At 44.7% G+C, this 27,670-nt stretch overlaps 1 protein-coding gene across 4 annotated transcripts in view; it reads left to right on the forward strand.

Annotated features, from left to right (window-relative positions):
• The first annotated feature begins 1,289 nt into the window (after positions 1-1,289).
• The window catches only part of GSAP (gamma-secretase activating protein), a 68,177-nt gene continuing 41,796 nt past the window's right edge, over positions 1,290-27,670 (forward strand). For 2 of the 4 annotated variants that reach the window (XM_087722277.1, XM_087722279.1), the window contains exons 1-15: positions 1,290-1,459; positions 5,543-5,619; positions 5,754-5,810; positions 8,885-8,954; positions 10,466-10,519; positions 10,613-10,701; positions 12,357-12,426; positions 17,705-17,751; positions 18,335-18,439; positions 19,934-19,996; positions 21,182-21,225; positions 22,364-22,449; positions 23,593-23,670; positions 26,324-26,401; positions 27,335-27,427. In XM_087722277.1, the coding sequence (XP_087578403.1) occupies positions 1,372-1,459; positions 5,543-5,619; positions 5,754-5,810; positions 8,885-8,954; positions 10,466-10,519; positions 10,613-10,701; positions 12,357-12,426; positions 17,705-17,751; positions 18,335-18,439; positions 19,934-19,996; positions 21,182-21,225; positions 22,364-22,449; positions 23,593-23,670; positions 26,324-26,401; positions 27,335-27,427 (1,099 nt within the window). In that variant the 5' untranslated portion in view covers positions 1,290-1,371. The remainder of the gene's footprint in view (positions 1,460-5,542; positions 5,620-5,753; positions 5,811-8,884; positions 8,955-10,465; positions 10,520-10,612; positions 10,702-12,356; positions 12,427-17,704; positions 17,752-18,334; positions 18,440-19,933; positions 19,997-21,181; positions 21,226-22,363; positions 22,450-23,592; positions 23,671-26,323; positions 26,402-27,334; positions 27,428-27,670) is intronic. The other 2 variants (XM_087722278.1, XM_087722276.1) reach the window with 2 other exon arrangements.

Raw genomic sequence — 27,670 nt, forward strand, 5'->3', positions numbered from 1 at the left:
GCCTGGGGCACGGCTGTATGGGGACTTCACGAGCTCCACTTTCAGTGGCAGAGGAACCGTGGGCTGGACCTCGGGTTTCCAGGGCAGTCCCGAGGGCCGGATCTAAGCACCCCGCAGGCCACATCCAGCCTGCTGGCCTTGAATTTGACACCCTTTGGCTATCAAACTGCGGCTCTGGAGCCGCATGTGGCTCTTTCCTCCCTCTGCTGCGGCTCCGTCACCGGTCGGCACCACAATTTTGAGAGGAGCTTCCGGTGGGTGGGGGAGAGAAACACAGTCCGCCAGGAGAAGAATTGAACAGGGGGCTTCCAGTTAGGACCTTTGTGGCTTCTGGTGTTTTCTTTTCTGTAGGAAACGGGTCCAAATGGCTCTTTGAGTGTTTACGTTTGCCCCTGGGCTAGACTGATGGAGGATATAAACAGGAAGACCGAGTAGTTATGCAAAGGCAGTTTTGGGGCCAACAGGATTCTAACAATACAATTGAGCGGCAGATTGGTCTCACCTACGACAGAAAGTTTCAAGCAACCTCAAAAGCTCGCAAAGATTAAGTTGGGTTTGGGCCCATCAGAGTCATTCCTTATTTCCTCGCAATGGTCCATTTAGTCCCACTTTTTGTAATCCAAAACTTCACTGGGAGCTTTGCCCCTTTATTGTACGGAGTTTAGTGAATAAAGTATGTAGTAGTAGTAGTAGTAGTAGTAGTAGTAGTAGTAGTAGTAGTAGTAGTAGTAGTAGTGTACTTGGTTGATACTTAGGACCCTGGCAGCAACCCGTAGCAACCATTGGCATCAGTCATTGGTATTTGTGATGCACTTTTGAATATTCAGTTGACCGAGTTTCATGTTTACTGAATAAAGTATATAATAATACTAATACTAATGCCAAACTCAGTCTGAACATCTGGCTGACTGCAATGATCAACAACACTATTACTGTACTACTACCATGATACTACCACAACACTACTACCACGACACCACCACCACCACCACCAGTAGTAGTAGTAGTAGCAGCAGCAGCAGCAGCAGCAGCAGCAGTAGTAGTAGCAGTAGTAGTAAGCATAAGCATAATTCCGGGATTTGCTCCCTCTCGGCGCGCAGCTGCTTCCTCCTCTACCAGCATCAGACTCGGTCCCGCCCCTCCAGGCTCCCCTGAAGGACGCGCGGCGCGTCCAATAGGAAACAGCTTCCCCGCCTAAGGCGCCTGCCGGAGTCCGGCGCTGCTGCAGCTGCTCGGCAAGAAGTGAAAGTAGCGCTTGAAACGCGCCCGCCGCCGTCGCCGCCGCCCCGGGTCCTAAAGCCCGCCGGGAGACGACGAGGGGAACGCCTTCCCCTGCAGCCGCCTGGCCGTCCGGGCGGCGCTTTCCGGGCGATGCTGTGCAAGCTGAGCGCTCGCTTCGACCCTTCCCGGGACGTGGGACCTTGGCTTTCGGAGCGGCCGGGCCGAGAGGGCAGCGCAGGTGAGCACCGGGCTTTGGCATAGTTGACTTAGGGTGCAAGCAGTTGGAGCAGCCCCGTGGGCGCCAGCTGAGCCCCTCCGAAGCCCTTTGCCTTGATGCGGGCGTGGGGGGAACCCACCGGGATCCCGCGGGGCTCTGCAAAACGGGGGATCCAGGGAGCGACCAGGGAAATCCCTTCCCTTGCTCGGGTTTCTCCGCTCAAAAGTTGGAGAAACCGAATCACGCAGTGACTAACTTGCACAAGGAAGAAAAGCAACTTATTTTTCTCCTCCAACTTCGCGCTTTGCCTTAAAGAGAGGAATAGTCCAGGTGGGTCCTCGCTTTACGACCACAGCTGGGCCCAAAATTGATGTTGCTGTGGGAGAAACTCGTATTGAGTGAGTTTGTTTTGCTCCATTTTACGACTTTTTTGGCCACGGCGGTTAAGCGAATCCCTGCGTTTGTTAAATGAGTAGCGCGGTTGTTAAGCGAACCCAGCTCCCCCCGCACGTGGAGATCACAAAACTGACTACCGTCACAAATAGGAACCGCTTGCCAAGCGTCTGAATTTTGATCTTCCGTCCAAAGGTATATCGCATGGCCGTGGGGGATGCTGCAGCCATCATAAGTGTGAAAAACGGTCATAAGTCATCATTTTTTTGTTCAGTGCAGTCACTAAATGAACTGTTGTAAGTCGAGGACTACCTAACACTAATTCCATTCTCATGAACCAACCTATTTCAACCTACAAGTAGTAACTTTTTGTATTCCTCATACCTTCGGAAATTGTCTACATATTTCCATCACAGGCAGATCAGCGTAATTGTAGGGAGCTTACCACTAAAATTGAGCGCAGAGTTTATGTTGCTAAGTGAGACAGTTGTTAAGTGAGTTTTGCCCCATTTTAAGAACTTCCTTGCTGTGGTGGTTAAGTGGACTCACAGCAGTTTTTTTTAAACTCCTCCTTTAATACAGTTGTTAAGTTAGGACCATTTATAATAATTAACTATAAATATAACGTGACTTACATATATAACTGTCTATAGAAAATTGATATTAATGGTTGGATTTAACCAGTGAATTATATTACATTACTGTTGTTAATTATCAGATTTTTTTTAAAATAAAGGTAGAATAGGAGAAAGGAAAGACTGAAAACTGATCGTATTGTGGAATAATTGTTTTCAAAAAGCTAAAGATGTCAAACACCTCCACATTTACCAAAACTGTAAAGAAAACCCCGCCAACGATAGCTTCTCCAGCAGGACAGAAATCAACAACAGACATGTGGAGCAGTGAAAAAACAGGATCTGCACCAACCCAAGGCTTTAACAAAGTTAATCATTGCCATTTCTCCTTGAAATTAAAGGACATTTAAACAGCGCTTGATTCTTGGCAAAGGATCTTATCTCAGCCATTGAACATGAATGAAGATCGGTGCCAAGAAAGATGGATACTTTGTCCACATATCTGATTGGAACGGCCTTAAAAAATAATAACAATAACAAAAACGCTAATTGATTTGCTATTGAAACTTCCTGAAAAGGTGGCATGAGGTTAGCTAATGGCGTAATAATTGAAAAAGAAAGGTTAAAACAGCAAGACCTGAAAAGCGAGACAGCAGGAAATCATTATTCATTCCTACTTCCTACTAACCATCGATCTCACGTAGGCCAGCCTTCCTCCTCTAGAAATGTCACAACTTGACATTTTGTGTATTTGCAGTTTTTCTTCCCAGGCATGGGGGGAAACCGCACTTAGATATTACTCGGCATTTACTTGTGATTGAACTTCGAATTTCTACCAGGCAAACATCAAAAGTTAAAAGTTCGAGCCCTTTGCAAACAGTTTCCTGCCAAGTAGAAAAATAGGAACCACCTTTGGTGGGAAGGTATTCCGTGCGCCTTCGGCGTTGAGTCATGCTAACCACATGATCACAGGGACGTCTTCGGCCAGCGCTGGCTCTTCGGATTGGAAACGGGGATGAGCACTCTAACCCTGGAGTAGGGAACGAGTAGCACATATGTGCGAGGGGAACCTTTACCTCTGTTTACATTTCTTTGCACAGATTAAATTGTAGTTGCAACCATTCTTCTGAAGTCTATAAGAAGTCTTATGTACTTAGAACACACCTGGGTGTGGCATGCCAGAAACCAGGCCACGTAAACAAGCAAAGCACTCATTCGTGGGATGCAGGCAGCATATGAAACCACGCCCTCTCCGGTCCACGGAAAAACCTCTCCACGGAACCGGTCCATGGGGCCCAAAATGTTTGTGGGGTTTAGCAGAATTTAAAAAGGATATTCTGCTTTATTCAAAACACTAAAAAAATAAAAATCAACCCTTGACGTATAAGATTCTTCAAATAAATTCAGCAGATTTTTTAAATTATTTTTTCCCTTCTACAACACCTTACAGTCATTACATCAACATTGTTATGTCATCATACCTGTACATGTATATAATATTTCGCTTCTATATTTACACGCTTTATACACAGTTCTCTATATATTTGTATATATATTGTTTTTTTGGCTTAAATAATTTTATTCTTGTTTTGCAGCCATTTGTACCGATTGTTCCAAATTTCATAATATTCCGACTCTTCTTTATCTTTTAATTTCAGTGTTAATTTGTCCATCTCTGCACAATCCAAAGTTTTTTTTAATCACTAATTCGTCCGAGGGGGTTTTGTTTCCAGCATTGGGCAAATGCTATTCTAGCTGTAGTTAGAAGATGTGTTAATATGTACTTAATTTTCTTTGTATATTTCCCTTTGATTATTCCCAGTAGAAAGATTTCGGGTTTGTATTTTATCTGTTGTCCTGTAATTTCTTGCACCCATTTCCAAATTTTTGTCCAATATTTTTGTGTTTCCGGGCACAAACGTATAAGATTCTTCAAATAAATTCATGTGATAGATCAACTCCTTCCTACGGATAAGTTCTGAAGTTTATCTCTCACTGTTCTAAAAGTTAATAATATCCATGTGATGTTAAGATGCAGCCAGCTAAGAGACGCAACCCTCAAACAGTTGCCCTATTCATGAGGCAGAAAAGTTATTTTTACTGGATTCAAATGGACTGCAGACATGATCTGTGTCGGGGCGCAAAGCACCAGGAGCATTCGTTGCATTCAAAGCATAGCAAGAGTTTTCTTACAGGTAGTCCTCGACTTACAACAGTTCACTTAGTGACCGTTTGAAAGTTACAACTGAAAAAAGTGACCCTTTTTCACACTCGCGACCGTTGGGGCGTCCCCCTTGGTCACATGATGCTTGGCAACTGGTTCATAGTTATGACGGTCGCAGTGTCCCGGGATCATGCGATTCGCTTTCGTGACCTTCTGACAATGGGGAAGCCAGATTCACTTAACAACCGTGTTAGTAACTTAACCACTGCAGTGATTCACTTAACAACCGTGTTAGTAACTTAACCACTGCAGTGATTCACTTAACAGCCGTGTTAGTAACTTAACCACTGCAGTGATTCACTTAACAACCGTGTTAGTAACTTAACCACTGCAGTGATTCACTTAACAACCGTGTTAGTAACTTAACACTGCAGTGATTCACTTAACAACCATGTTAGTAACTTAACTGCAGTGATTCACTTAACAACCGTGTTAGTAACTTAACCACTGCAGTGATTCACTTAACAACCGTGTTAGTAACTTAACCACTGCAGTGATTCACTTAACAACCATGTTAGTAACTTAACCACTGCAGTGATTCATAACAGTCGTGGCAAGAAAAATCGTAAAATGGGGGAAAACTCACTTAGCAACCGTCTCACTTAGCAACATAAATTTTGGGCTCAATTGTGGTCGTACATCGAGGATTACCTGCATTGCTACCTATGCAGAAGAATCTGGTGAACTGATGATCAAAGCTAAATTGGCACTAGATAAGAATTCATGGAGGAGCTGAATTTTGGTCCCTTGTGGCTACGCAATGATTCCCAACTGATGACACCTTTAACCCCGCCTTCCAACTCAGCTTGCTCAAGTCTTAATATCATGTTTGCAAATTCTTTTCATAAATTGGCTTTCCTTTACAGTTGGACTGAATGAGTTTAGAAATGCATTCATGCTTGCCTTTTTTAGATGCCGGGGGAAATCATTCGGAAACGCTGCATATAATAAATGTGGAAAGAAATGGAAATGTTCTTTATACTTGGAAGGTAAGACCAATTTGTTTCTTACTTGAGGAAACTGGTGGGGGTTTGACAGAAAAAGTGTTTTCGCGAGGGAGAGTAAATATTTAAAATGTCATTAAAAGGTGAATATTTAACGCTCAGCTCAACTCTCTTTCCAGGGCCCTCAGGAATATACCAATGTTGGATTGTATGATAATGATAATAAAAACAACCAGGTACGCTGTATTTGTCTTCTGTAAGGATTAAATGAAGTTGGATAATGAAACGTTGGCTTTAAACAGGCAGGATTGTTTCCAAGAAAATTGAATCTTTTGCAATGAAATCAACAAGCAAGAGGTTATATAAGTATATACAGCAAAACTATTAAAAAAAATAGCAATACTATCTCACAGAACCAACAGTTCAGTATAATAACACTCAGCCAATAATATAAAATTTAGCAAAGAACCCTGTTATGGGTAGTCCTTGATTTACGACCACAGTTGAGCCTCAGATTTCTGTTGCTAAGTGAGACAGTTGTTAAGTGAGTTTTGCCCCATCTTATGACTTTTCTTGCCTCCGTTGTTAAGCGAATCGCTGCAGCGGTTGTTTGTAACCCCGGCTGTTGAGTGAATCTCCTTCCCTGTTGGTTTTGCTCATGAGACGGTCGCAAAAGCAGTCATGTGACCTTGAGATGCAGCAGCGGTCATAAGTACGGATCAGTGACCAAGCATCTGAATTTTGATCGCATGACCACGGGGACGCCGTAACGCTGTTAAGCGTGAAACACGGGCATAAGTCTTTTTTTTGGAGTGCTGTTATAACTTTAAATGGCCACTGAATGAATGGTCGTAAATCGAGGACTACCGGTTTAATGGTTAGGGTGCTGGATTAGGAGATGGAGAGGTGGGGGGCAGGTTTTAATCCTGCCTTGGGCATGGAAGCCCACTTGCCACACTCCCTCAGCCCAAATCTTATGTCAAGTTAAGCTCAGTGCAAAATAAACAGAACTTACGGCCAAGCAGGGTGGATAAAAATCAATGTTTTTTTTTTTAAATGCAAAAAAATTGGATTTTTAAAAATTTAAATCAGATTTTTTTTTCATTTTTATCAAATGTATTTTAATAAAATCATGTGAAGTATTAATACCACTTTATAATGCCTTGGTAAGGCCACACTTGGAACACTGCACTCAGTTTTGGTCCCCACAGTGTAAAAAAGATATGGAGACTCTAGAAAGAGTGCAGAGAAGAGCAACAAAGATTAGGAGACTGGAGGCTAAAACGAAGAACGGTTGCAGGAATTGGGTCTGTCTAGTTTAATGAAAAGAAGGACCAGGGGAGACATGATAGCAGTCTTCCAATATCTCAGGGGTTGCCACAAAGAAGAGGGAGTCAAGCTATTCTCCAAGGCACCTGAGGGCAGAACAAGAAGCAATGGATGGAAACTAATCAAAGAGAGAAGCAATTTAGAATTGGGTAGAAATTTCCTGACAGTTGAAACAATTAATCAGTAGAACAACTTGCCTCCATAAGTTGTGAATGCCCCAACACTGGAAGTTTTTAAGAAGAGGTTGGACAGCCATTTGTCTGAAACGGTATAGGGTTTCCTTCCTAGACGGAGGGTTGGACTAGAAGACCTCCAAGGTCCCTTCCAACTCTCTTATTCTATTCTAAAATGCTTTTGGAATAAAAAATCTATCTAAAGATAGTTTTCTATTTAAGATACATTAGTTTATTCAGCATGAAATGGAGCTTAGTTATGTAGCATGAGGCTGTATATTCCGCAATATTGAGGCTGTCGGTGAGTTAGGTCAGGAGGAGCCTCTGTGGGACAGATGGCAGTTGTCCTTTAAAAATTTTGATTTAAATCAAGCCTCTTTACTAGTGATTTAAATCGTGATTTAAACCGTGATTTCAATCAAATCCACCCTGCAACCAAGTGAGGGAAAAGCCAGGAAAATGGTTGATAATTCAGATGTTGTGGCCCAAAAACCTTCCAAGGACTTCGGTGAGTTGTACTTTGGTGAGTCGTTACTTCCAGGAGAATCACCAAGTCACAAAGCTTGCATTCCCGCGACTGTCAGTCATCCTGCGTCCCCACTTTCTGCTGAAATAAACTCTTATTTTGTTCTTTAGGGTTTGCTGAGCCCCCTTGTTTGATTGGTTCGCCTAAAATGCTAAGCTGTCAATTAGGGTTTCAAAAAACTCGGTGCCTGAATCAGGGTGGTTTTCGAGTTGATTTAAATCAGATCGATTTAAATCAAATTGATTTAAATCACGATTTCAATCATGATTTAAGTAAAACGGCTTGATTTAAATCAACTCTATTTAAACCATAATATTCAGAATATACAATAGCAATAGCAAATAGCAATAGCAGTTAGACTTATATACCGCTTCATAGGGCTTTCAGCCCTCTCTAAGCGGTTTACAGAGTCAGCATATTGCCCCCAACAACAATCCGGGTCCTCATTTTACCCACTTCAGAAGGATGGAAGGCTGAGTCAACCCTGAGCCGGTGAGATTTGAACAGCCAAACTGCAGAACTGGAGTCAGCTGAAGTGGCCTGCAGTGCTGCATTTAACCACTGGGCTACCTCGGCTCTTACCGCCTCATGCTACATAACTAAGTTCCATTTCATGCTGAATAAACAAAATTGTTAAAGGGAAAGGTAAACGTTCCCTTTGCACACATGTGCTAGTCGTTCCCGACTCTAGGGGGCGGTGCTCATCTCCGTTTCAAAGCTGAAGAGCCAGCGCTGTCCGAAGACGTCTCCGTGGTCATGTGGCCGGCATGACTCAACACCAAAAGTGCACAGAACGCTGTTCCCTTCCCACCAAAGGTGGTTTCTATTTTTCTACTTGCATTTTTACGTGCTTTCGAACTGCTAGGTTGGCGGAAGCTGGGACAAGTAACGGGAGCTCACTCCGTTATGCAGCGCTAGGGATTCGAACCGCCAAACTGCCGACCTTTCTGATCAACAAACTCACCCACTGAGCCACCGTGTCCCTATAATGAAATTATTAATGTATCTTAAATAGAAAACTATCTTTAGATAGATTTTTTTTACTCCAAAAGTATTTTATTAAAATAAATTTGATAAAAATAAAAATCCGATTTAATTTTTTTTAAAAAAATCCGATATTTTTTTTCACTTAAAAAAATAATAATAATTGATTTTTATCCACCTTGGCCTGAATTGCACACCTCCCATTAAGCTAAACCCAAGTGTGATCCATTTGTGGCTTAGCTTAATTTGGGAACCCTGATTTGTAATACAGGTTATCTCCCATTTCGTTTTTCAACAGCACTTGTACGCTTTCGAAAAAGACCTGTGTGTGATCAGCTGCTCCATCAATCATGAAAAGACCTTGTTGGGTAAGTCCCCCAGTTTGAGGGATGTTGTATATTGACATGAACTCCCTTGTTGTTGACAGATTTCGTGACAATCACTTCCTTTTTGCTCTTTCTAATTCAGGCAACTAAATTTTTCTGGTGTTTGGAAATTTGCTGGGGAATGATAGCTTGCTTCTCGAAAGTTAACTTTCCCTTATGTGCGCTTTTGTTAGTTAGATGTGTATTCTATCCTTCAAAATCTCAAAAACCAATTTTATCCATGAGAGCGAGAAAAGGGGAGAGAAAGAGAAATGAAAGAGAGCTGGAGGGAGAGAATGAGAGAGAGGGAAAAAGGAAACAAATCAGAGAGAGAAAAGGGGGGAGAGAAATGAAGGAGCTGGAGGGAGAGAATGAGAGGGAAAAGAGAGGGCAAGAAATCAGAGAAGGGGAGAGAAAGGAAGAGAAAGAAGGAAAGAAAGAAAGAAAAAAAGAAAGAGAAACAGAGCTATGTCGAAAGCAATGGCAAGCTAGATATCTTGTCAAGAAAACTGCAGTTTGCAAAAAGGCACAAATTGGAGGCAACTCTTGATTTTTTAAAAAGAAAATAACAGAGATGGCAAAAAAATGCATCTGAAAATAAGATTATTTTTAATTTTGGATAATGTTATTATATTGCCAGACACACACACAAAAATCAAAATATATATGCTGTTGGTGTTAGTTCAATTTTGCCAGCCTCTATCAACTTAGAATTCAGTATGAAAATTTTCCTGAGAAGCAATTTCCCACAATTAATAACTTTATTTTGGATTTGCTATCGTACTCAATGAGAAAGAAAGAAAGGGAAAGGGAAGGAAGGAAATGAAGAAAGAGAAGGAAGGAAGGAAGGAAGGAAGGAAGGAAGGAAGGAAGGAAAAAAAGAAAGAGGAAAGGAAGAAGAGAGAGGGAGAGGAAAAAGAAAGAAAAACATAAATGAGAGGGAGGGAGGGAAGGAGAGAGAGAGAACGAGAACGAGATCCATTTCTCACAGAAAAGCAGAGCGCCATGAAACCTGAGTAGGTGTGGCTGGGGGAGGTCATGTGACTGGGTGGGGGTGACATTGAGTTGGCCGCGCCCATCCAGGTTTTGTAGCCCCCGGTGTTTTCTGTGGGAAACGGGTCCAAATGGCTCTTTGAGTTTTTAAGGTTGCAGACCCCTGTTCTATGTTCTGGCTGGCGTCAGCTTTGATGGTTAACTGAGCCTCGGTGGCGCAGTGGTGAGAGTGCAGTACTGCAGGCTACCTCTGCTAACTGCCGGCTGCCTGCAACTTGACAGTTCGAATCTCACCAGCTCAAGGTTGACTCAGCCTCCCGTCCTTCCGAGGTGGGCAAAAGGAGGACCCAGACTGTTGGGGACAAGAGGCTGACTCTGTAAGCCGCTTAAGAGAGGGCTGTAAAAACACTGTAAAGCGGTATATAAGTCTAAATGCTATTGTTGTTCAATATCTTTTTCAATATCTTTTTTTTAAATAAATATCTTTTATTTTCAATATCTTTTTTTAAAAAATAAAACAGCCATCAGTTTTCTTCAGACAACACAGGAAGAGAGAAAGCTCCTTTTTCAAACAGGTACTTGAATTACCTAAACGCACTTCAACGGACTTCACAAACCACTGAATTATGGGTTAATATTCTCTTCTTTGTATTTATTTTTAATCCCAGTTCCTAAATGCCTGACCTTGCTGATTGAAATTCACCCGCTTAATAATGTGAAAGTTTTAAAGGCGGTGGATAGCTGCATCAGAGTCCAAGTAAGCGATTTTAACTCACCTTTTCCCACAAGACTTGAAATTATTTTCTATGGTAGCACATTGCTAAGAAGCACTAAGTACATTGTAATTTTTTTTTTATTACTAACCCTAATCAGCAGCTTTGTACGGGTAATCCTCGACATATGACAATTCGTTTAGTGACCAAAGTTACAACTGCAAAACGAAAAAAGTGACTCATCACCATTTTTCACATTTAACGACCATTGTGGCATCCGTAGGGTGACGGGATCAAAATTCAGACGCTTGGCAACTGACTCACGTTTACGACGGTTGCAGTGTCCCGGGGGTCACGTGATTCCCTTTTGCGACCATCTGACAAGCCAGACTCACTTAACGACCATGTTATTAATTTCAGAACTTCTGGTGGCAAGAGAGGTTGTCAGATGGGCCCAAACTCACTTAACAAATGTCTCACTTAGCAACAGAAATGTTTGGCTCAATTGTGGTTGTAAGTCAAGGACTATCTGTACTACATATGGCTCCCAAATGGGACTTGTCTTTTAACAATAAACTCATTCAGGCTTAAAATATTATTACATTTATATTAGTTGCCCCATTTCACAATAAAGTGACTCTAGGCAGCTTGTGATGACAACAGTCATAAAATCAGAATGTTGAAATCTGCAATTAAAAGACAACAGGAAGGTCATTAATAACAAGATAGTGGAGAAACTTGATGGTAAAAACAATGCAGCAGTGGTGAAATTCAATTCTTTTACTAGCAGTTTTGTGGGCGTGGCTTGGTGGGCATAACTTGGTTTGGTGGGCGTGGCAGGGGAAGGGTACTGCAAAATCTCCATTCCCTCCCCACTCTGGGGCCAGTCAGAGGTGGCATTTGCCGGTTCTCTGAACTACTCAAAATGTCGCCTACTGGTTCTCCAAACTACTCAAAATTTTGCTACCGTTCCATTTTCATAACATACAATCACATGTATACTATTACATAGCCAATATCCTATTAATTACATCAGTTCCTCTTGTCATCAACGCCCAGAAGGATAAAAACCCATTATTAGCTCTTCTGCTCTCCATACACCTCTTTCTTCTACCTCTCTCCTATCTCCTTTCTTCCCTCCATCATCCTTTTCTACTCTACTTCCCCTTCCTTTCTCCTTCTCCTCTCTCTACATTCCACTCCTCCTTATCTTCCTCATCTTCGCCCCTTACCCTCTCTCCTATCCCTCTCTTCCCATCTTTCTCTCTTCATTCCACTCCTCCTTATCCTCCTCATCTTCCCCCCTTACCCCCTCACCTATCCCTCTCTTCCCATCTTTCTTCTCTCCTCTGCTTCCCACTCTTCCTCTCATTGGTGTATTTCCGCTTCTGAGCAAACTCCATTCTATGTTGATGGTATTTATGCTTCCATATCAATATACTTAACATATCTTAGTTTAAAAAAAAAAAGAATAAGAGAAGACAGTATACATGTGCAATCATGTTACATTAAAATCTAACACCCGCCGTCAAGCCTAATATACATCCCTCCCTCCCCCCCCCCAGCCTTCCCTCCCAAAAAACAAGCAATGTTAATGGGATCAAATTACGAGACTCCCATTAGACAAATATGAGGGGCCAGTGGCAAACCATAATATTTCTTTTTTTTAAAAAAATCTCTGAACAATTCTCTTTTTCAGTTCCTATATCCTCTTACGGAGAAAAAGTCATTGTCGGATAGCTGCCTCTTACTCATTTCAGAAGATAAATGTAAGTGCTTTTAGGTCTACATTTTGATTGCAAGTTCCTTGTCAAGTTCTAGGGGTTTTTTTTGTACTAAAAGGCAGTAGGATTGCAAGCACACGTACATATCAGAATTACATATTGGAAATGCTGTATGTATGTTGCGTCCCTTGTGTTTTCCACTGTTATTATTCCGAATAACACGGTTTATGAGGAGGGCATGCGAGCTGCACTGGCTACCTATTAGTCTCCGAATCCGCTTCAAGGTGCTGGTCGCTACCTATAAAGCCCTACATGGCATCGGACCTGGGTACCTGAGAGACCGCCTCCTGCCAATTACCTCCCTCAGACCGATCAGATCTCACAGGTTGGGTCTCCTCCGGATTCCATCTGCCAGCCAATGTCGGCTGGCGACTCCCCGGGGGAGAGCCTTCTCTGTTGCAGCTCCGGCCCTCTGGAACGAGCTCCCTGTTGAGATCCGGACCCTTACTACCCTCCCGGCCTTCCGCAAAGCCACCAAGTCCTGGCTGTTCCAGCAGGCTGGGGGAAGGGGGGGGGCTGAGAAGCATCTGCCTCCACGGAAATTGTGAATGTTGGTTTTGTTTTTAATATGTTGTCTTTGTCTCGTTTTCCCCCTTTCCCTTGTCTTTTGTGAGCCGCCCGGAGTCCTCCGGGAGCGGGCGGCATACAAGACAAACAAACAAACAAACAAACAAACAAATAAATAAATAAATAAATAAATAAATAAATCCTTCAAATAACTCTATTCTGCTGAATTAACCAAAATAAATATGCGTACAATATAGAGCAGGGGTGTCAAACTCAATATCAGGCCCGCAATCATATTCTTTTTAGGATCTTTGGCCTGCCACACACACACACACACACACACACTCTTTCTTTACTATGCTGTTTCATTAGTGGGGAGTTGGGAGGGGGAAATAGTAAGGAGTAGAATGTGTTGCTGTCAAAATAAAACATTCCTTTCTAGAATGTTTAATGTTTAATAAATTTATATGCCGCCCAATCCCGAAGGACTCCGGGCGGCTTACATAAAAACAATTTAAAAATACTAAAAAAATTTAAAATAGAAAGACAGGGAAGTTAAAAGACACAACATGCACGCAACCTTAGTGGGGCTGGACCTCATTCAAGAGGTCAACAGCCCCAGGCCTGCCGGAATAGCCAGGTCTTAATAGACTTACGGAAGGCCAAGAGAATAGGGAGGGTCCGGATCTCTGGGGGTAGATTGTTCCATAGGGCCGGGGCAGCTACAGAGAAGGCCCTCCCCCGGGGGGGGCCGCCAGACAACATTGTGTAGTCGACGGCACCCGGAGAAGGCCCATCCTGTGAGATCTTATCGGACGCTGGGAGGTATGTGGCAGAAGACAGTCTCGTAGATATCCAGGTCCTAAGCCATGTAGGGCTTTAAAGGTGAAGCCCGAGGTCATCCTTTGTCTTTGTACCTCTGCACCTGACCGGAACTAGATGGGTGGAAATGCCAGCATGGCAGAGGAAGATTGGACCATGTGATGGACTTGTGGATGTGGGGGGGCAAGATCATGAACTTTCAACTGGATGGAAAACCCAGGAAGCTTTCAGATTCGGGTTTCCCACAGATGTGCCAACATGTCTCTCTTATTAAATTGGAACTTTGATGAAAGCTATGCCTTGGACTCTGATTTAATTCTGGATGATATTTGGAACGCTGACACTCAATTTCATTGAGGGCCGCATCAGGGTTGTGTTTGACCAGGGGTGGGGTGGCTAGCTTGACCATGCACGACCCTCCCGAACTCTGTTTTTGCTGGCAGAGGCACCATGGGCCGGTACGTTGCTGTTTTCAGCAGGGCCCCGCGGGCCAGATCTAAGCACCCCGTGGGCTGCATCCAGCCCTCGGGCTTTGAGTTTGACACCCCTGATATAGATGTATTGTATAATACAGAGACAGTATTCAAACTTAACTTGAAAAAAATAAAAGGCTTGGGAGATTAAGTTCTAAGCAGGGCAACGCAGAAATTTCAACCACCCTGCTCGAAAAACTCCTTCTCCTGTTCTTGATTGAAAAACAAAATGTGATTTCAACATTTCGAATTCACAGTGCCATTTGTACAATTGCAGCATTTGTAATTCAAAATGTAAAACAGCAGCTACCAACAATACATTGCTGCGAATCGGGTGCAGCTTTCTTTCCCCTTCCAACGTTGCAAGATCATTATATTATTCAAAACCTGGAAAATTCAGTTGGAATTGGAATTGGAATTGATTTTATTTGTAGGCCGCCCTTTTCCCTGAGGGGACTCAGGGCGGCTCACAGAAACCAGGGAGAGGGGAATACAATACAATACAATACTACGACAACAACACATAATAAAATAATACGCAACATGCATACAACATTCGGGCGGGGTAGTGGTCCTTATCCCCAGGCCTGACGGGCGAGCCAGTTCTTCAAGGCTGTGCGGAAGGCCTGGACGGTGGAGAGGGTACGAATCTCTACGGGGAGCTCGTTCCAAAGGGTCGGGGCCGCTACTGAGAAGGCCCTCCTCCTTGTGGTTGCCAGCCGACATTGGCTGGCCGATGGGATGCGGAGGAGGCCTAACCTATGAGATCTTATAGGCCGTAGGGAGGTAATTGGCAGAAGGCGGTCTCTCAAGTATCCAGATCCACTGCCATGTAGGGCTTTATGGGTGGTCAATAGCACCTTGAAGCGCATCCGGAGATCAACAGGTAGCCAGCGCAGCTCGCGGAGGATAGGTGTAATGCGGGTGAATCGGGGTGCACCCGCAATCACTCGCGCGGCTGCGTTCTGTACTAGCTGAAGTCGCCGGATGCTCTTCAAGGGCAGCCCCATGTAGAGCACATTGCAGTATTCCAGCCTAGAAATCACGAGGGCCCGAGTGACTGTTGTGAGGGCCTCCCGGTTCAGGTAGGGTCGCAACTGGCGCACCAGGCGTACCTGGGCGAATGCCCCCCTGGTCACAGCCGCTATATGATGGTCGAATGACAGCTGTGAATCCAGGAGGACTCCCAGGTTGCGAACCCTCTCTGAGGGGTGTAAAATTTGACCCCCCAGCCTGAGTGTTGGATTAATGGCCGAATTTTTGGGAGGAAAACACAACAGCCACTCGGTCTTTTCTGGGTTGAGCACAAGCTTGTTAATCCTCATCCAGTCCATGACGGCTTCGAGCCCCCGGCCCATTACGTCAACCGCTTCATTGATTTGGCACGGGGCGGACAGATACAATTGAGTATCGTCCGCATATTGATGGTATCTAATCCCGTGCCTACGGATGATCTCTCCCAGCGGTTTCATGTAAATGTTAAATAGTAGGGGGGATAAGACCGAACCCTGCGGCACCCCATATTTCAGGGGCCTTGGGGACGATCTCTGCCCTCCCACTAACACCGACTGCGACCTGTCCGAGAGGTAGGAGGAGAACCACCGTAACACGGTGCCTCCCACTCCCACCTCCCGCAGTCTTCGCAGAAGGATACCATGGTCGATGGTATCGAAAGCCGCTGAGAGGTCAAGGAGGACCAGGATGGAGGGATGTCCTTCATCTCTGGCTCTCCAGAGATCATCCATCAATGCGACCAAGGCGGTTTCAGTGCTGTAACCGGGTCTGAAGCCTGACTGGAAGGGGTCTAGATAGTCAGCTTCCTCCAAGGACCGTTGGAGCTGGAAGGCCACCACCTTCTCGACAACCTTCCCCAGAAAGGGGAGGTTGGAGACCGGGCGGTAGTTATTAAGGACAGCTGGATCTAGGGATGGCTTCTTCAGGAGGGGTCTCACCACCGCCGCCTTCAGTGCGGCGGGGAAGTTCCCCTCCCGAAGGGAGGCGGTTACAACCGCCTGGATCCAGCCTCGTGTCACCTCACTGCAGTTAGAAACCAGCCATGAGGGACACGGATCCAAAGCACAGGTGGAGGAACTCACAGCTCTCATGGCCTTGTCCACATCCCCGGGGGTAACCTCCTGAAACTCAACCCAGAGCTGTTGTACTTGGTCCCCCTGAGTCTCGGCTGGAACTGCAGGTGTGGAGTCCAAGTCCGTCCGAAACCGAGCAATTTTGTCCGCTAAGAATTGGGCATATTCTTCAGCTCTGCCCTGCAAGGGTTCCCCCGCCTCCCTTTTGTTCAACAGGGAGCGGGTTATCCTAAACAGGGCGGCTGGGCGGGACTCAGCGGACGCAACCAGTTGCCTAACACAGAGGTCCCCAACCCCGGGGCTGCGGCCCATTTAGAACGGGGGGGGGGGAAACAGCGGGCGAGCACATGGGTAGCGTAAAATTCAGGATACACTCCCTACTTTCCATTTCAGAGGTTTTCTTAACACATAAGAAAGTTGTAGTGATTGATCTGGAGTTACGGGAAGAGAATCCATTAAAACTGTGATATATGACTTGCGGCCATAATTGAGCTCAAACGTTTTGTTGCCAAGTGAGACATTTGTTAAGTCAGTCTTGTCCTATTTTACAATCTTTCTTGCCACAGCTGTTAAGTGAATCACTGTAGTTCTTAAGGGAATCCCGTTTCCCCTTTGACTCTCCCAAAATTATATTCTAGCATCGGCTAGAATAGGTCATCTACTGACATGCAAATAAGGATAAGTGCAAAGCTTGCATCTGAAATATGAGTTAATCTAATCCAGGGGTGTCAAACTCAAGGCGTGGGGGCTGGATCCAGCACGCGGGACGTTTAGATCCAGCCCACGGGACCTGGAACCAGTGAAGGACTGGCCCGCAGTGCTTCTGCCAGCGAAAATGGAGCCACGTGTGGCTCTCCCGAGTTCCGTTTTCGCTGGCAAAGAGTTGCAGGAGATTGTCGCAGCTGAAAAGAGAGCTCGGGAGCTCGTTTTCGCTGGCAGAGCACTCTCCCGACACGGGGGACGTCAAGCAGGCCATGCCCCCCCCCCCGGCCCTCCGCAAGGTCAAATACAATCCTGATGCGGCCCTCAATGAAATCGAGTTTGACACCTCGATCTAATCCAAGATTTTTGTCGCTACATGTTATTTTCCCTTTGCACAATGTGAAACCATCTACTGCGAACCCTGCATTGGTGACAGGAAGGGCATCCGGCCAATAAACACTCAGTTCCATTCAGTTGCCCTGACTCCGTCCTGATGCAAGGGATTATTAAAAGACAAAAAAAAATGTTATTTGCCCTGTCATGCAACACCCTTTGAACCCCGATAGCAGAAATGAACAAATACATATGTACAGATTTCTTAAATAATGTTTTATATACCTGATACCTGTTCCTTTACTTCTGTCATCTAAGCTTGTATTTATGTTTCTTAAGATGCCGAAAAATTGGACATCAGAACTGTCCGAGAAGGAGACAGAGTGGTATGTTTTAATTATCTTCCTTTTGGGCTATTATTATTATTATTTTTTTGTAGTTGAAATGAGATTGGGCAGAGTGAAAAAAATATCCAAGTTTTGTTCTAAATGTAGTTTCTTTCATTGTGTAAAAAATAAATTACCTGGGCAGAAATCTGAGCTGGTTTTTGATGAATTAGGAAAAGGTATAAGATAAAACTCCTTCCCATCGGAATTCAAGTTGCCAGTTGAGAGTTCACCATAAATCATACAGATTAAATCGAATCCCTGATTTACGACCACAATTGAACTTTATGTTGTTAAGTGAGACATTGATGAAGTGAGTTCTGCCCCTTTTTCTTCCCTCCGTTGCTAAGTGGATCACTGCAGTTGATAAGTTAGTAACCGGTTGCTGAGTGAATCTGCTTCCCGGTTGCTTATGAAAAGATTGCAAAAGGGGATCGCATGACCTTGGGAATAGAATTTGCTCCTTGAGCAGAGGGCTGGGCTAGAAGACCTCCCAAGGTCCCTTCCAACCCGATTCATTCTCTGTTCTACTACATGACATTGTACTATTTCTCTCCTGTAAATCCATTTCCTTCCCTTTCAGACGATTGAAAATTCGAACCGGCTTTTGAAAGAAAGAATTGTTGATGATCTCATTTGGTCCCAGTGGGATATGGTGGAACAAAGACTATTCTACATTGTCACAAAGGTCAAAAACAAGAAGAATTTGGTCCTCTTGCTCATATATTCCTCATGCCGTGGGTTATTTAATTGTAGCCGTTTGACGCACCTCTTCAAATGATACGGAGCTAAAGGCAATTGAAGTCATGCTTAGAAGAATTTGCAGGAGAAATAATCTTGCTCCTGTTCTCACCTAGGCTTCCCCAGCAGCACGAAGCCGAGTCCTCGTCCCGATAAACCCCTTTTATTTAGTTTACAGTGAATTCCTCTCCAGCAAAGTTTTTCCTCTCCCGCAGTCTTTCAAGATAGTTCACAATTACCAACCTTTATCAGGCTTGGAGAGTGGCCAGGCCGATATCTTTCAGACGCCGCAATACTTGGCAAGAATGCAGAAATGAACTAATGGTCTCCTGCAAACTCCACTCCCCTTTCCCTCCTCTTTTATTCCCTGTGGGAGGGGCCATTCACCATCCACCTGTGGCCTTCCTCCTAAGTCGACCCTTGTTCCTTAGCTGTTCCCTTCCTCTGGCAACTCTGCGCATGAGCACACTGGGAACAGGCTCCAGCTGTTCATCTGCCTCACCGCTGTCGAAGGTAGCTGATGACTGTTGGACGGCCCTGGCCCCCTCTCTGCCTCCGACACAGAGCCCTCCTCAGAGCCTTCCCCAGACTCCAGGACTAGCCCATCTTCCTCCCCAACCTCCTCACTGTCCGAATCCGCTGCCAGCTCTGCTGGCGGGCCACAACAACTCCGTCTTCTCTCTCTGGTTACAAGGAAAGATCTTCTAAACATAACTGAAACTCTGAGGCAAATTATAGAATTGGTTGCAGAACTGAAATATAAGAAAATGTTGGCCAGTTTGGTCCAGTGGTGGAAGCACCTGGCTAGAAACCAGGAGACTGGGAGTTCTAGTCCCACCTTAGGCATGAAAGTTGCTTGGTTGATTTGGGGGCCCCCTCCGCTCAATTCACCTCACAGGGTTGTTGTTGTGAGGAAGAGGAGGAAGGAATATTAGGTACATTTGTCGCCTTGAGTTATTTATAGCATAACAATAATGAAGGTGGGATAAATAATCTTATTTATGATGGTAAAGAGAGTAAGCGAGGCGGCTTTGGTAAGCCGAGGTGGCGCAGTGGTTAGGGTGCAGTACTGCAGGCCACTTCAGCTGACTGCTATCTGCAGTTCAGCGGTTCTAATCTCACCGGCTCAAGGTTGACTCAGCCTTCCATCCTTCCGAGGTGGGTGAAATGAGGACCCAGACTGTGGGGGCAATATGCTGACTCTGTAAACCGCTTAGAGAGGGCTGAAAGCCCTATGAAGCGGTATATAAGTCTAACTGCTATTGCTATTGCTATTGCTTTGGATAGAAATATACACGAATTGTTACCTAAGCAAATGGGACAAATACCTTCCTGATTCACTGGTTTTCCTGTGAAATTCATTTCTGGACCAGTCTATCAGGATAATGTTTACCTCCACAGATAGAACTCCGGTCTCTGTTTACATTTCTTTTCATTGTAGGAAGAAGAAAGAGACACGTTGCATTGCATCCAATTTTATCCCGACAAAGACGCTAAACTAATAGTAAGTTCTCCTGCGGACTTTGTAAAGTGAAAATGCCGCTAAATTGAATGTGGAGGGGGGATTTTTTTGGGGGTGGGGAGGGTTGGAGCTAAATGTGGGCCTGATGAATGCAAAGGACAACATCCATTTTGAAATCTGAAACGTGAGTCCCATAGAAGCAGCGTTACACAGAATTTAAATAATTTGATTGCATTCAGACATCATTTTAAAGCCTTCCGTTTTCAGCCTTTGAACTCTCCATTTGAGACCCCTCCAAGGCTGCGGGCAGTGGTGGGATTCAGCCAGTTCGCACCTATCCGGGAGAACCAGTTGTTAACTTTCTAAGCAGTTCGGAGAACCGGTTGTTGGAAGAAATCTCCTTTTGGTTTTTCCCCACTTTGCAGAGCTGATCTAGCCTAATCTTTGTTGCCCTGCTTACAGAAACTGCCTCTCCAGTTAACCCTTATTACATTGTAACAGCTAAGACAATGTGCCCAGCGACCTGAGTGATGTTGAGTTGGCCACGCCCACCCAGTCACATGACCACCGAGCCCCACCTACCTAGGTGGTCATTAGGGCAGAGAACCGGTTGTTACATTATTTGAATCCTACCACTGGCTGCGGGGATCGCTAGAGCACATCGCTGCCGATCGCTGCCTCCGCGCATCGCTTTTTTGGCGTCCGCATGCCCCGTTTTTGGCCTCCACACATCGTGTTTTTGGGAGGTGATCGTCAGCAATGCACTTTGGTGATCACCGCTGCCTTGAATGGGTCTCAAGCGCAGCGTTTGGAGGCTGAAAACGTGAGGTGTGGAGGCCAAAATGGCGACCCGGAACAGCTGCTGCCTTGTCTGACGGGTTCCGTACTTCACCTGCTTTACTCACTGGAGCTCCCTGTCGCAATCAGCTGTGTTTTTGAAGCTGCGTATCAGCCCCAATGAGCCTGCGCATGCTCACAACCAGCCAGCGAACTAATGTGGGGAAGGTGAGCAGGCTGTTTGCTAAGGACACTAGCCAGCTGAATACCGATGGATGCTGGTAGGCAGAGGCAGAATTTTTGTTTTCTTATTTTCCTCTCCCAAAACTAAGGTGCGTCTTATTCTCCAGAGCGTCTTATATGCCAAAAAATACGGTATGTTTGAAATACTGTTGCTTTCTGATCCTCTCTACCGGGATAACCCAAAGCTGCCTTTTGATTTTTAAACAGCTTGAAGCACCTTTGGAGATCTCCATGGCTGACATAAGATTAAGGTGAGTTTCAGAAATACACTGTATTGCCAAAAGTATTCGCTCACCCACCCAAATATTCAGAATCAGGTGTTCCGATCACTTCCATGGCCAGAGGTGTATAAAATCAAGTACCTAGGCATGCAGACTGTTTTGACAAACATTTGTGAAAGGATGGGTCGCTCTCGGGAGCTCAGTGAATCCCAACGTGGAACTGTGATAGGATGCCACCTGTGTAACAAATCCAGTCGTGAAATTTCCTTGCTCCTAAATATTCCACAGTCGACTGTCAGCTGTATTATAAGAACGTGGAAGTGTTTGGGAACGACAGCAGCTCAGCCACGAAGTGGTAGGCCACGTACACTCGTCCAACCTCAGTGTGCGACCTCACAAACGCGCTTCTGGAAGAATGGTCAAAAATCCCCATAAACACACTCCTGAACCTTGTGGACAGCCTTCCCCGAAGAGTTGAAGCTGTTATAGCTGCAAAGGGTGGACCGACGTCATATTGAACCCTATGGATTAGGAATGGGAAGTCACTTACAGTAAATTCATATGCGAGTAAAGGCAGGTGAGCGAATACTTTTGGCAATATAGTGTATATGTGTTTGTGTGTGTGTATCTATGTATATGTATTTATATGTTTATATTATATATATGTATGTATGCATGTATGTATTTTTGTATATATATACAATGTGTGTGTGCTTCTGTGAATGGAATAAAGTGAATCCAATTTTTAAAAAAATTGAAAAAGCATATTAAAATTTATTTTAAAAAACCCACAACCCTCTAAAAGAAACTAGGAAGAAGGAAAACTAAACTTAACACGTCCCACATTCACAAATACAAATGATAAAAATTCTGCATAAGCATTTAAATCGCTAATAGCTGTATCAGTATAATCCTGCCTAGCTAATCCACCTCAATAAATAGCTTGCATGTTGCTCATTAATCTCATTTCTGTAAATCACGGAGTCGCTGGGACTATGGGTTTATCCTTCCAAAAACAGTTAGCTGAACTGAATTGAATAAATAAATCTTTACGATGACAAGTGTGCTTCGTTGGAGAATCCGGTTGATTCCTTTCACGTGGATTATGGACTTCCGTAATGTAGCTCTTGGAGATAAAGATGTAGTATCTCCTGTTTTCTCTTCCTAGATCTGTGAACTTGAATTACAGCTATTACCAAGACCAAGAAACGATACCCAAACCTTTGGATCTACACATATTTACCAGTGACACAGGTCTGTATACAAGAGAGGCAAAGCTAGTTTTTGGAATACAAGCATTGGGAAACTTTGAGTTATAAATTTGCAGAATCTCTCTTTTGGTTCTTGCTATGCTGCAGACTGAACCTGTCTTCCAGAGGTATTTCCTCTACTAAATGGTATATCCTAGGCTAGGGATGCCAAACTCACAGCCCGCGAGGTGCTTAGATCTGGCCCACGGGGCTGCCCTGGAAGCAGCAAAGGACCGGCTCGCGGCATCTCTGCCAGCAGAAACGGAGCTCAGGAGGGCCGTGCGTGGCCTTCCTGAGCTCCGTTTTCTCTGGCAGAAGGCTGCAGGAGGCCAGTGCTGCCGAAAACAGAGCTGGTGAGGGCTGCGGGTGGACCTCCCCCAGCTCCGTTTTCTCTGGCAAAGGATTGCAGGAGGCCAGCCCAGCCGAAAACAGAACTCGGGAGGGCTGTGTGTGGTCCTCCCCGAACTCCGTTTTCTCTGGCAGAGGGTTGCAGGAGGCCAGCGCAGCCGAAAACGGAGCTCGTGAGGGCTGCGTGTGGTCCTCCCCGAGCTCCATTTTCGTTGGCAGAGGATTGCAGGAGGCTGTCGCAGGTGAAAACAGAGCTCAAGAGCCTGTTTTCACTTACGGAGTGCTCGGGACACCACAGGCGCCCCCAACATGAGAGACGACGAGCTGGCCATGCACCCCTAGGAGCACACACACCGCCCTCTGAGGTCAAACACAACTCTGATGCGGCCCTCAGTGAAATTGAGTTTGACACCCCTGTCCTAGACCAGTGGTTCCCAACGCCCAAGTCCATGGACTGTCACGGCATGCCAGAAACCGGGTGTCAACTTTCTGTAAGCCGCCCGGAGCCCTCCGGGATTGGGCGGCCTATAAATCCATTCAATACAATACAATACAATACAACTCATAAAGCATTTGCATGTCTGTAATCAAGTTGCCATTGTTAGGAAACGGGGGGAGGGGGGAAATCCAACATTAGAAATTACGTTTGGTCCGGACATTTTCCCCCTATAAATAAATACCTGGACAATGCCGGGTTATCAGTTAGTAAAACATATATTTAAAAAAAAACAACAGAAATTCTGAGTTCAATTTTGGTCGTACGCTGAGGATTACCTGTATATATATGTTTTCTTTCTAGGAAGTTTATGTTTGTGTTACTGTTTGGCTGATACGAATTCCAAAGAAGTGTCTTATTCCGTGGCTTTTCTACATAAAGGTAAGTTTATGCTGCCTCTTACAAAATTATCCAGGTCTTATACTGATTATTGATTAATGAAGAGGCAGCTTGATCTAACGGTTAAGGCACCCGGCTAGAAAGCAGCAGGCCATGAGTTCAAATCTTGCCTTAGCCATGAAAGCCAGTTGGGCCAGTCTTTCATTCTCACCTCAACCCACCTAACAGGGTTGTTGTTGTGGGGAAAATAAGGGGAGGAAGTTGTGTTGGATATATTTGCCACCTTGAGTTATTTGTAAAAAATAATAAAGACAGGTTAATGAGGATAAAGGTTCCCCTCGCTAGTCGTTCCCGACTTTAGGGGGCGGTGCTCATCTCCCTTTCAAAGCTGAAAACATCTCCGTGGTCATGTGGCCGGCATGACTAAACACCGAAGGCGCATGGAACACTGTTACCTTCCCACCAAAGGTGGTTCCTTTTTTTCTACTTGCATTTTTTACGCGCTTTCGAACTGCTAAGTTGGCAGAAGCTGGGACAAGGAACGGGAGCTCACTCCGTTATGCGTTAACCTTTACCTTTACTTCATACACAATACTATTTTCCCAAATTCTACTTTCTACTTCTTGTTTCTATCACTTCATAAATTATTTGAATTCCTATTCTACTCTCTATTTAAAAACGCGCCATCAGGACATCAGGCCAGAGGTAGGTTGCTCCTGGTTCGGCCCAAATCGGGCGAACCGGTAGTGGTGGCGGCGGCGGGAGGCTCCACCCACCGATCCAGATGCTTCTACACATGCGCGATTTGCCGCCCACCTCTGCACCAGGCCTACTTGTGAAGTGCTTTCTCTATCCTTCTTTTTTTATTTAATGTACTCTCCCTAGATCTTTGTGTGCAGAATAACAACTACTACTACTTAATGGTTAAATTTTAAGTTGATGCTGCGGTTTGTAAAATTGAGATGGAAACCTAGCCTAGATCACTTGTTTATGCTCCCCTTTTAATTCCTATCGCTTTCAGAATTATATTACCTGCACTCTTTCTTTTCTTTTTAAAATACTTTATTGTTAAAAATAAAAGTTGGGCATAGTGCAATCGTCATGTCATTATCTCTGACATATAAAAACTAAAGCATAACATGAATATTTTATGCATTCCGTATACATTACTGTTCTGACCCCCCTCGTCCTACACCAAAGCACGCCGAAACAAAGATACTTCAAGGATTTATTAACACATAGACAGGACCTTGGCAGCAATCCAGCACAGACTAACCTTGGCAGCAACCCAGCCTGCCAAGCTAGCCACGAGAGTTCTCCAGCTCTAGTGAATACGTTGACTCCTGCAAAGGGCGTGTGCACAATCATTCCTTTTATAGTCTTGAGAGGAGCCTAATTACCACCAGCTGAGTGCAATTATCTCCTGTAACTGCGCAATTGTTCCTTACGCCTATTAGCTCTCCGTTGCCGGGCATCCAGGAACAACTCCTTGGCTCCTCCCCACTGCTCCAATGCATGACGTCCGGATCACACTCCCTTGTCTCCTCCCCACTGGTCCAAGGCTCAGGCGCCTCCTGGTGGCCAACCAGCCTCTCTGCGCCCTGCTCGGAGTCGGAACCCTGTCCAGGGTCCTCCACATCCTCCAGAGCCGACTCATAGGGCCCCTCGCGGTCGGAATCTGGTGGCAGCTCCAACGGCTCCTGCTGGGTCACAACCCATTACTAACTATATACATATACTTAACCCCTTATAAATATTATACTTTCATAATATAATACATATATTATGTATTACCTTCACTCGACCTATTAGATCCCATAGATTAGGCCTCCTCCGAGTCCCATCTGCCGGTCAATGTCGACTGGCAACTACGCGGAGGAGAGCCTTCTCGGTGGCAGCTCCGACCCTATGGAACGATCTCCCCGTGGAGATTCGTAGCCTCACCACCCTCCAGACCTTCCGCACAGCCCTCAAAACCTGGCTATCCCGTCAGGCCTGGGGCTAAAGACTGTAACCCGCCCGAATGGTATGAATGTTGTGTTTTTTTTAATGATGTATTGTCCTACGTGTTAAATGTTTGTTTCCCCCCCCCCTTTTCGAGTTGTAAGCCGCCCTGAGTCCCCCCAGGGAAAAGGGCGGACATATAAATAAACTTCTCAATCTCAATATATTACATCTTCTTTCAATCTATACATCCTTGTTCTTTCCGTTCCGACTTCTATTCCTCAAATCCAGCGATTGGTAAAATCTATTCCAAATCTGATAGTATTCGGTTCTCTCCTTTGTTTTTTAGTCCCAGCGTTAATCTATCACATTCTGCAGAGTCTAATATTATCTTTATTGTTTCCCTTTCCAGAGGTATGTTCTCACTCTTCCACGGTTGGACATCAAACTATTCTCGCTGCTGTTATGATATATAATGTTAAATATGTTAGCCCTTTACTTTGACCTTCTTTTGCAATTCCTAATAAGAATATTTCTGGTTTAAATTCCAATTTCTATCCGGTCGTTTCTTCCAACCACATTTGAGTCCTTTGCCAATAGTTGGGTTTTTTTTTTTTTTTTGTCTTTCTATATATCCACCACATGTGGTTGTAAGTGCCTGGTGTTTGGTTACATTTCCAGCAATTAGGTGATAATTTTTAATACATTTTGGCTAGCCTAGCTGGTTACCTTCTCCTCTTTCTCTTTTCAGGTTATAGTAAAACATACATCGTCACTTTGGAAGAGAGGAATTCTCCGCAAATAAAGGAGCTGGTTTTTTTGGATCTTGGTAAATTAATAATTTTGTCCCCCCCCCCCCCTTCCCCTCCTTTTCCGCTTCTCTGATTGAGACACACTTAACAATCTAGGGAACTTGGGAGTTCTTTCCATTGAAAAGTTAGAACATACGTGTTTTGTTTTGTCTCTGTGCTCTGCCGTGATCTCTTCCCGATCCCCATAAATCTGGTTTGCCAAATAAGGAATTGTTTCTAACTTGGCTTCATTCTGCTTGGCAGAACAAAGCGTTTTAATAGCCTGTAGTCAGTCATAAGACTTGGCATTTTTCGTGAGGGGGAAACATTTAAATTCTTTCAGCTGCTTCGCTTCCTGCGAAACACCCCCACAACATTGGAATTGCTTAAGACAAAAAAGGGGGGGAGCTAAATTGGGGGTTGCCTGCTTAACGAAATATAATTGCAGGCGGTCCTCGACTTACGACTACAATTGAGCCCCCATTTTTTTGTTGCTAAGCGAGACAGTGGCTAAGTTGAGTTTTGCCCCGTTTTACGACCTTTCTTGCCCCCGGAGTGAAGTGAGTCCCTGCAGTTGTTAAGTCAGGAACGTGGTTGTTAAGCGAAGCTGGCTTCCCCGTTGATTTTGCTTGTCAGACGGTCACAAAAGGGGATTGCGTGGCCTCGGGACACGCAACCGTCACAAATATGAGTCAGTTGCCAAGAGTCTGAATTTTGATCACCTGATCGTGGAAATCCTGTGATGGTCGTAAGTATGAAAAAAAAGAGTCACAGTTCACTTTTTTCAGTGCTGTTCTTACTTCAGACGGTCACTCAATGAACTGTCGTAAATCGAGGACTACCTGTATTCTAGATTTAATGATAATAATAATACCGCAGTCTTGAATAATGCACCTAGTGTGCACATTTCACTACTGTCTTGTTTTATTTTGATTTATTATGTTAAAAAAAACCCATTCATCCCAAAACAGGCTCTTACGTGGCTGTGTATTTACCTGGACAATTCCTGCATCTTCTGGACACCCAACATCCTTCCTTAATCTGCCACAGTTTCTTTTTATCAGGTATTTTTAATTTAAAAAAAAGAATTGTTTCTAGGAGAAAGGAATGCCTGGATTTAAAATCTAGAACATGGGTGTCAAACTCAAGGCCCAGGGATCGGATCCGGCCAGTGGTGGGATTCAAATAATTTAACACCCGGTTCTCTGCCCTAATGACCAGCTGGGTAGGCGTGGCTCGGTGGTCATGTGACTGGGTGGGCATGGCCAACTCAACATCACTCAGGTCGATGGGCGCTTCGTCTTAGC

The sequence above is a fragment of the Thamnophis sirtalis genome, unplaced genomic scaffold (genome assembly GCF_051295495.1).
Source record: "Thamnophis sirtalis isolate CommonGarterSnake01/CBP01778 unplaced genomic scaffold, rThaSir2_p1.2 scaffold_9, whole genome shotgun sequence".
Classification (NCBI taxonomy): domain Eukaryota; kingdom Metazoa; phylum Chordata; class Lepidosauria; order Squamata; family Natricidae; genus Thamnophis; species Thamnophis sirtalis.